Source organism: Cetorhinus maximus, chromosome 17, assembly GCF_964194155.1.
Source record: "Cetorhinus maximus chromosome 17, sCetMax3.hap1.1, whole genome shotgun sequence".
Lineage (NCBI taxonomy): Eukaryota > Metazoa > Chordata > Chondrichthyes > Lamniformes > Cetorhinidae > Cetorhinus > Cetorhinus maximus.
The window spans coordinates 100399882-100409335 of NC_135895.1; the positions used below are offsets into that span (position 1 = coordinate 100399882).

Genomic DNA, 9454 nt, shown 5'->3' on the forward strand with positions numbered 1-9454 from the left:
CCTAGGATAAGGGACACTAAGGATTGGTGAGCTATGGCTGTTCTCAGTAGGTAGGAGCTGCCTGAAAGCAGCCAGTGACTGGAGCCGGCTGCTACCTTACAAGCCGTATCTGGACTGCCTTTGTTGTTCTCAGCAACAGTGAGGTAGCCCAGTCATTGGAATCCCTATAAATTTGGGCAGGGGCTCTGAGCAGCACCTTCAGAGAGAGCCAGACGACAGAAGAACATGACCAGCCACTCACAGGGAATCCATCAGCTTTTGCAAGCAGAGAAACGAGCCAAAGAAAAGTTAGAGGAGGCCAAGAAGAGTGAGTAAACTGAACAAACTAATAATTGCTGGTTCACATAATGAAAAATGGCTTCAGTGCAAAATGGAACCAAAGCGCAAAGATTAGTTCATTGGAGGAAGATTTGTTCAAGATGTTAAAGACTCTTAATAATCAGAATGATATGAATGTACTAAAAACAAAAGGGTTGGCACAAATGACGCACTTCATTTATGATCAAATTTGGGACTTGTACCTTTGTACTGGCCATAATCTGAGGTTACAGCTATTCCACTTGGGAGTGACAGGAAGATCATGTGTGAGGAGTGAACATGCAATGTCACAAATCCTGCAGAGATCTGCATACACCGTGCTAGAGAAGAATGAATAATTTAGGGGATGAGTTCGGTTTTCTTTGTTAACACTGCCACTGTTGAATAAACACATTGCGTCACTGACTGAAATTCTGCCCGCAGCTACCTCAGGTTAAGCTGTTGTGTCCTACACGGTTACAATTTGCACAGATACCCAGGCCAGCGCAGGGCTCGAGAATCATTGGCTCTTCTGGATCGATACTCAGCATGGAAAACAGTGTAAGCCTCGGTGTTTTCACAGCTGGAGAACCTGGGTCACAAATGAGGTCTCCACATGGTGCAGACCTTGACTTAATGGTCCGCAAGATCATTAAGGGTGAGGATGTCCATTTAGCCCTCCTGAATGACTCCATTTGGAGAAACCTGGTGCCCTCCATTGCAGCATCCCATTGTTCCAAGTGGTTCCAGGGGTTTCACCTCCACTGACTCCATCTGGGAGTCCATTCTGTGCATTTAGCCCTCTCTGCATGAGAAGACAGAGCGACATTTTATCCAGATTAACAAGGGAAGCACTTTACTTTTAAAGTCCAAAGCCCCAGTCATACTATTCTTTAATCTAAAAGCAACAGGGATTTCTTCTTATACTTTTTTGTTTCGTGGCCCTGTTCAACACTGACTCCTGCTGAGGTTAGGGCTTTATAGGTGCCAAGAGCCCAGCTGTACTTCACTGAGCCAAGACATTGAGCATTGGCAGGTTATCTGTCTGTAGGAGCGGGGTGGGGGAGGGGGAGGAAATCACAAACAGAGGCCGAACTTGTTCTCCCTCCACCGACAGCAGTATTTCCTTTTCCCATCGGGTACAGCTCAGCAGGGAATTTCTAGCTCAGTTCCTCTAGCCAGGATTTCCCTGCTGATCGTTGTCCTACTGGAAAAAAGAAATGCTGGTGCCTGGATGCCGAGTGAGGGGCACGATCCAGTTTGTAGCGCCCCAACTGCCAGCTTGGCTGGGATCAGCCACCTCAGCGGCAAGTACAAGTCAAAGCTTGGACCATCTGGTCTTACATGGCTCCATTAGTCAGCTGCCTTTACCAAATGAGCCCATCATGGGAAGTGCAGCTGACATTTTCAAGTCACGTTTTCTTTATACTCACAATGTTATTGTGTTTTTATCACATATACTCTTTACTTAATGTTTTAAATATCGAAGATTTTTTATTTCCCCTCAGACCCAGATATAGTTCCACCTCCCTCAAGGCTCCGAGTCAACCAGGCTAAGAGCAAAAGTAGTGAGTAATCACTGAAGCACACTAGAGTTTAGTGGGCTCGGGCTGAAACTGCACCCAAAATATACCAATTTTATATACGGCAGATTGTTTGTGATAGAACTATAACAATCTAACTGCAAATTCCAAGGAATACGGTTTACAGTCACAAGCATTAAAAATCTATGAGTAAGAATTAAAGCAAAGTCCATGGCTAAGTGTATTTATCAATGCGGAGAGAAAAACAAACCTGTGTTTCTGATCACTTAATGCCGCTCCTACTTAAAATCTAAACATTGAGAAGTGCCAGCATTTGGGGCTTTTGTGCTCTGTGTTGAAAATGGAGGGGGTCATGTTTGGACAGTCCAATTCCCCTAGCAAATCTCCTCCCCACTTCCTCCGCACACCCCAGGTCTCTCACATACCCTCCGGGGAGCTCAAACAGCTCGGGGCTCTCTTTTGCACAGCGCAGAATCCAAAAAAATAATCGTGTCAACATGCACGGACACAAATTAAAACAATCTGTGCATGTCAGATTAATACAATAACACATGTCTAGCAAAGAAATGATGAAAATTTCTTAGAAAGCGCTTTATGGGTCTGGATTATTTACTGAGGTCTGTCTGATCTTCCAAATGTGCATATGTTCAGCATTAAACTCTGGATTTAACTGTGGTTATTTGGGATTAATTCCCAAATTGGCCGCTCGATTGATCTGGATCATATTTACTATGGATGAGCAAGTTACCACAGTGAATCCTTCCATGCTCTCTCATGGCGCAAGCAATGTTTGCATGGCAATTAGTGGGACTGGAATGGACTTCCAGCTCTTACTCCATCTGAATGATATTGCTGAAACGCTAACAGTCTTCCCCATGTGTGTGTGCAATAGAAGGAGATCAAGGCTGTAAAAGCTTGCTGACTGTGTCTGCCACAAAACGAGGAGCGGATCTGTTACAAAGCATGGAATGGAGTATGCCCCATTATTTGATAATATGGCATGCTTATTACCTCTGTGATATGTATAGTGTTCAGCTATAAAAGTTACTTTTGAAAATCCACTCAGAACATTTTTTTATTGGAATGGGTGCTATCCAAAGCACAAGGTAAACCTTCTAGTGAGGTGAAAATTGCTAAAATGTTTGTCCTGAATCAAAAAGAATCTTCTCATTAACATAGGGCTGAGTGGTCTAGAGCTAAAGGGTCATAAACCCAGAATAAAGGGTCGGCCATTTAGGACTTTAGCTGAGGAGAAATTTCTCCACTCAAAGGGTTGTGACTTTTTGGAATTCTCTACACTAAGAACCGTGGATGCTCAGTCATTAAGCATATCCAAGATAGAGATCGATAGATTTTTCAATACTAAGGGAATTAAGGGATACAAGGATAGTGCAAGAAGGTAGAATTGAGGTAGAAGAACAGCCATAAGCATATCGAATGGCTGCCCAGAAGGAAAAAACAGTTCAGACCAGTTCTCTCATTTCCCAGTGGTGTTCTATTTTAAGGTATACAAGACCAGTTCGGACCAGTATTCTTATTTCCCAGTTTTTACTGTTTTCTCCTTCTAGGTGAGCAGGCTGGAAGGGCTGTTTGGCCTAGTTCTGCTCCTGTTTCTCATGCAGCTTAAACCGCAATATACAGCAGTAAAAGTAAAAGCTCACTGAACATCAATCAGGTAATAGTTTGTCATATGCGACACCTCTTCAGAATGTCTCTAAACTCACCCCCCAGTGAGGATCCTGAATTGCATGGTAAAGTTAGATGAAAGTTTTGAATTGGATCTTGTTAATGCACTTCATCGCCCTGTGAAAGAAATAAGAACATGTTCAAAAATCTTTATTTTATGACTTCCTTAAAAAAACAGTCCTTATGTTACAATCAAGAAGCAGAGAATCACCCTTCTCGGAGGACCCCGGCAGTGACATTCTTGACTTAGGTTTTAGGAGGTGTGCAAAAACAGCCCTTGATATGCACCCCACACCCCCACCCCCAATCCTACCACCTCGTTGTTTGGAAAATAGCAGGAGTGAAACTCCTGTTTGGAAAATAGCAGGAGTGAAACCCCAGCTCAGTTCTGGGGTTTCGGACAAAAGCACCAATCTATTAAGCCACTGCAACCCCTGCCAGTTCGACAGACAAAACACTTACCCGACGCACGCTGATTCCTGCAGTGGTTTCTGGCAAGGCACCACCATTACCCCAACTGTTGTGCTGAACATATCATAAAGAAGGCATTAGGCTGCAGGTTACAGCAGCTCAGAACAGCAATGAGGAATCAGAAAATAAACAGCAGTAACCTTCTATAATTAGATTTTGTAGTTGGGTACCTAATGAAAATCATGCACAAAAAATGGAATAGAAGTAGCATCTATGAAAAAAAATCAATACATCATTGAAAAGAAATCATTCTAGACATAGGTTGACGTAACTCACATGAGCATTATTAATCAGTCCAGCTTCATTCAACGGTTTCATTTTTTGCAATCCATTGATTCCCTTTGTGTCCGATCTGTTTATTAGATTTGTGGCAGAATTGGTATAAAACACTTATCAGGCATTTTCTTTGTGAATATTGCTTGTAGGGAAAGGAAGGCGGCTGAAACAAGCAAAGGATGAGGCTCAAGCTGAGATAGATCAATATCGTCTGCAAAGGGAGAGAGAGTTCAGACAAAAGCAAGATTCGGTGCGTATTAATGCAAACAAGTAGACTTGTTTTAATTGCTGCATGCTTTGAAAATTAGGCTGAATGAACCATATTGTTAGAATCATTGGTTACAAACGTAAAGTCCCTGCACACTGTTCCTTCTTAAATAAAAGAATTGTGGCAAAGAGCAATGGGATTTAACACATTTCTTAGCAGTCATGGCCACGTAACAGATTTGTGGAGTTACCCTCAACTTCAAAAGTGGAGACATTATTGAATCTCACTCCTGGCCGCAAATCAGAGCCCACTCTATTTATGTCATGACTTTACGTTTTGACAAAATCATAATTAAGTTAAGATTCCCAAAATAACAGACCATGGTCTTGAAAGTCCACAGGGCGCAATCCCGATGGATCCTCTGGGATTGTGTTCCCTGTTGCACCCTAGTGCTAACCCCATTGGGTTATGCAAGATCAATGTGCAGGCATTCTACATGGGGCCTGACAAGCATCCGCGCTAACATGAACACATCCTTGATGCCTTTCCTGTCCATGCAGCTGGTCATTTTGAGTGCGTGTATGTGTGTTCGGGAGGTGGGGAGAGTGGGGTTAGTGGTGGGGAGGGATAGAAGACGACAAGAGCTCTCTGTGCCCTCTCAGGGGGGCCAATCCAATAAATTAAGTTTTAATTTTTTAAAAAATCTTCACAGCTAAGAGACATTTATAACCCAGAGGTGGGGCCCATTTATTATCATCTAGAGCGCAGAATGTTTCAAATTGCTTGGCGTATCAGCTTCCAGTCCCTTTTGGGTCAGTGAGAATGGAAGGTGTCGCTTCCCCACGGCTCATCTTGGTGTCACTGGCCTTTATGACAGGCGCAACCACGTCCTGTACTGTTTTGCGGGTAGGCTTTGCTGGGCTTCTTAGAATAATGGCAGGAATCCAGCAGGAAATCCCAAGGAGACACAGGGCATGTATGCTTCAAAAAAAGTCTGAGAAAAGAGACAGCCCTAATTGCCCATTGTGTAAAAGCGGTGTGTGTGTTGTGATACGAGGCCAGACTGATCAGTAAGGACCTAGCATCAATCTTTTGTTCAGGGTGATATTGGCCAATGCTGTGTCGCAACAGGACTCCCTGGGCAGGATTTCTAGTTCAGCGGGCACCCACGATTGGTGGGCCTGGGAGCAGCTGGGGAACGGACCCCAACCGCAATTGGCCCCCGACCGTGATTTTATGCTGGCTGGCCAATTAACAGCCAGCCCGTGTGAAAGGCGCGCTGAAAGGCTCAGCACTGCCGGGGTGTGGGAGTGGGGGGAGGGCAAGCGCTGAAGTCAGCGCGGGCGTGGGGGAGCGCGGAATGAAAGCTCCCTGAAGGCAGAGAGACCTGCCTCAGGGAGCTGAAGAATTTAAATGCAATAAAGAGAGATTTTAAAAACTGGGGAAAAAATGCTCACGCATCAGAATCAGTCACTGGAACATATGGATGATGACAATTCTGTCCAAACATTTGTATGCTTTTTTAAATTAATATCGGAAACCTCATCCCGCCCGTAGATGAGGTTTCCTGAAAAATGCAAAGGCCGCCTGGCCAATTCACCCGGCTGCCAACCATAACATTGGACGGGCAACAAAAAAATCTCAGTCAATTACTGCTTTAATGGTCTTAACAGGTCCCTTAATTGTCAGCGTGTGCACATCCTCTCATGCACGCCCGCTGACCGAAATATCGCGTGAGTGCATGATGACGTCGGGACACTCACCCGACATCATCACGTGCTATTTCACACTCAAGCGTCCGTCTGCCCACATACCGAGCGAAAAATTCTGCCCCCTGTCTCTATGCTGGATGGACAAGGAGGGATATCAGTCAGAGTTTCTATTTTCCATGGCTACATATATGCAAAGTACATATGCATAGATGCTGCATGAGGACAAGATCAGGTTTGCCTCTGCTAGCTTCACTTACTCAATAATACACTACCAATTGCTGTTCAGTCTCAAACATAAAGCAGGTCATTTTGTGTAAAAGTAACAGAGGAACTCTGACACCCACAGAATCTTCTCCCAGTGTATTCAGGAGAAGGGGAGGGAGAAAATGGAGGAAGAAAAATGGGTATCTTAAATATATATGCTGTAAACATCCCAATTTCAAGAACTGTTACCAAAATGTTTCCAGTGGAAAAACCCAATGATGTGGCCTTCTGTTTACAATAAACTTGTCTCTGTTTTGTCCTAGATCATGGGATCTCAAGGTAACCTTTTAGTCAAAGTGGATGAGCAAACCAAAGCAAAAATCAATGGGCTCGTAAGCAACCATGAACAGAATAGTGAAAAGGTTCTGCAAGACCTCTTGGGGATGGTTTGTGAAATCAAACCTGAAATCCATATTAATTTTAGAGAAGCTGGCTTCCATTGACTGGAGAATCAGTGGTAAATTAAACTTTATCAAACTATAAACCTGGTACCACTGAAATTAACTGACGCTGGATAACATCATGGCACTGGATAACATTCTAATGAAAGGCAATTAATGTTGACACTTTGTCTTTTTTTATTGTTTTTTGAGTGAGTGCCTTGAGGTGTTTTCCTACATTAAAGGTGCTATATAAATGCAAGTAGTTGTTGCTGGATCCTAACTTCACCCCCTTCTCCTGCAGTTAGTGCCAGGATCCATAACAATCCTTTTAGTGAGGAAGGCATATTAGCCCCAGATATCGCAACTCCTCCGCCTCTGATGCACTCCCTTTACCCAGAAGGAACACAAGAAGGAAAAAGGAACAGGAATTGCCCATTCAGCTCCCTTGAGTCAGTTCCACCGTTCAGTTAGATTATGGTTGATCTGTATCTAAATCCAGAAGGTTCCCTGAGAGGTGTGGAAAGCAATCCACTACCCCTCCAACCTGTTGATCTTTAGTTTGACCTTAGGGAGCCTGAAAAACATCGGCAAACAGAGTCACAAAGGGAAACTTTAGTTTCATGTCATTTGAAATTCAGCTTCAAGCTCAGTCTCATTATTAAGACGTGCAGCTCCGATGTATTAAAATGACCAGATCATGTTACCTATCCCTTCCAACAGTTCACCTAGAAACCAAATTCACTGAACAGTTTCACTAGACATGGTTAACAGGGAGAGTTACTGTTCTCATACATCTTAATGTATGCAAGACATAAGAAATATGTACCTCAGTCTTGTGCCTAATGATTTTAGTCCATGTTTGACATCCAATAAATTGTCATTTTAAAACTTGCAAGCTTTGATTTTTTTTTAAGGTTTGTTTTCCAAAATTTCAATTTGATTCTCATCGGAAGGCAGCAGGACAGGTAGATAAGGTGGTTAAGAAAACATATGGGATATTTGCCTTTATTAGTCGAGGCATTGAATACAAGAACAGGGAGGTTATGATGGAGCTGTATAAAATGCTAGTTAAGCTACAGCTGGAGTACTGAGTGCAGTTCTGGTCGCCACACTATAGGAAGGATGTGATTGCACTAGACAGGGTGCAGAGGAGATTCACAAGAATGTTGCCTGGGCTGGAGCGTTTCAGCTATGAAGAGAGATTGGATAGACTAGGGTTGTTTTCCTTGGAGCAGAGAAGGCTGAGGGGAGGGGACATTGAGGTGTACAAAATTATGAGGGGCATAGATAAGTTGGATAGGAAGAAGCTTTTCCCTTTAGCGGAGGGATCAATAACCAGCAGGCATAGACTTAAGGTAAAGGGGCAGGAGGTTTGGAGGGGACTTGAGGAAAAATCTTTTCATCCAGAGGGTGAGGGGGTATCTGGAACTCACTGCTTGAAAGGGCGGTAGAGGCGGGAACCCTCACAACATTTAAGAAGTATTTAGAGGAACATTTGAAATGCCATAGCATACAAGGCTATGGGCCAAGTGCTGGAATACGGGGTTATAGTAGATAGGGGGCTTTGATTGGCCAGCGCAGACACGATGGGCCGAAGGGCCTGTTTCTGGGCTGTATAACTCGATGACTATGACGCAGGTGTTTGTATTATTGGAATGTCGCCAGTTTCAGTTCCCAAAATTTGTGTTATCCTATTGCACTTCAAACCACACTTCCAAGTCGTGACAGATTGCACATTTTCTGTGCTCTGCGTGATCACAGTTTGACGCGTTTGACATCAGTGACTTTGGGCCAGGTTTCTATGTTTGTTATTGACCAATGGGCGAGCTTCCAAGGAAGTCCATATGTTTCAGACGTCTTTTAAAAATGTATCATATTTCACCTATTAAGTTACAGAACCTTCTCTTTTGGTTCTTCCAAAATATTTGAAACCCCTTTTATTTCTGGGAGGCTGGTGTCTCTGGCAGTTCTGTTTTCCAAACTGCAGGCCCCACTTTGGGGAGGGTGGAGAGGGGGATGGTGATGGTGACGATGAGTGGGTTCACTAAGTCTGTCACTGGGAGAAGGGAAGCAGATTTCGCTGTTTACTTGGCACGAATCGGTTCATGGGCACCAGTTCCTTGTATACATGCTTAGACAGTGCCAGTATGATCAAAGTGGTTTATACCTTGCCTGGCCTATTTTGAAAGACTCAGGTCTTTACAGTCACTAGTTGCCCTGGTGACATCCTCTTGGTGGCCCAGAGATACAATCAGCAGTAGCTGGTTTTAATTTGCTTGCATTTCAACCTTTCAGGTGACATTCATTTCCGTGATGTCAGGGGGAAAGCTCTGCTTAGATGTGAACAGCGCGCAAACAGCCCATCCACATCAAGCACCCATGATTTACATATTAATTAGTTACAATATGAAGCAGGGGATGGACTGAGATATTCAAGTGCTTCAGAATCGGGGTTATGCTTTCCTGTTCATATTTTGTCCTTTTATTTAAATATCAGAAACATTCATGTAGATAGCTGCAAAAATAGCAAAGCGTAAGCTTTTGGGAATAGAGCCCTTTGTGTAGCAGGTAATTCATTTAAACTGTTTGATATATTAATATAGGCTTTTGTAA

At 43.5% G+C, this 9454-nt stretch overlaps 1 protein-coding gene across 1 annotated transcript; it reads left to right on the plus strand.

Annotated features, from left to right (window-relative positions):
* The first annotated feature begins 220 nt into the window (after nt 1-220).
* LOC144692791 (V-type proton ATPase subunit G 3-like) lies at nt 221-7666 on the plus strand. The gene is made up of 3 exons (XM_078561872.1): nt 221-307; nt 4424-4524; nt 6722-7666. Exons 1-3 carry the CDS (start codon nt 226-228, stop codon nt 6899-6901), a joined length of 363 nt encoding a protein of 120 aa, XP_078417998.1. The 5' UTR covers nt 221-225; the 3' UTR covers nt 6902-7666.
* Nucleotides 7667-9454: the final 1788 nt, after the last annotated feature.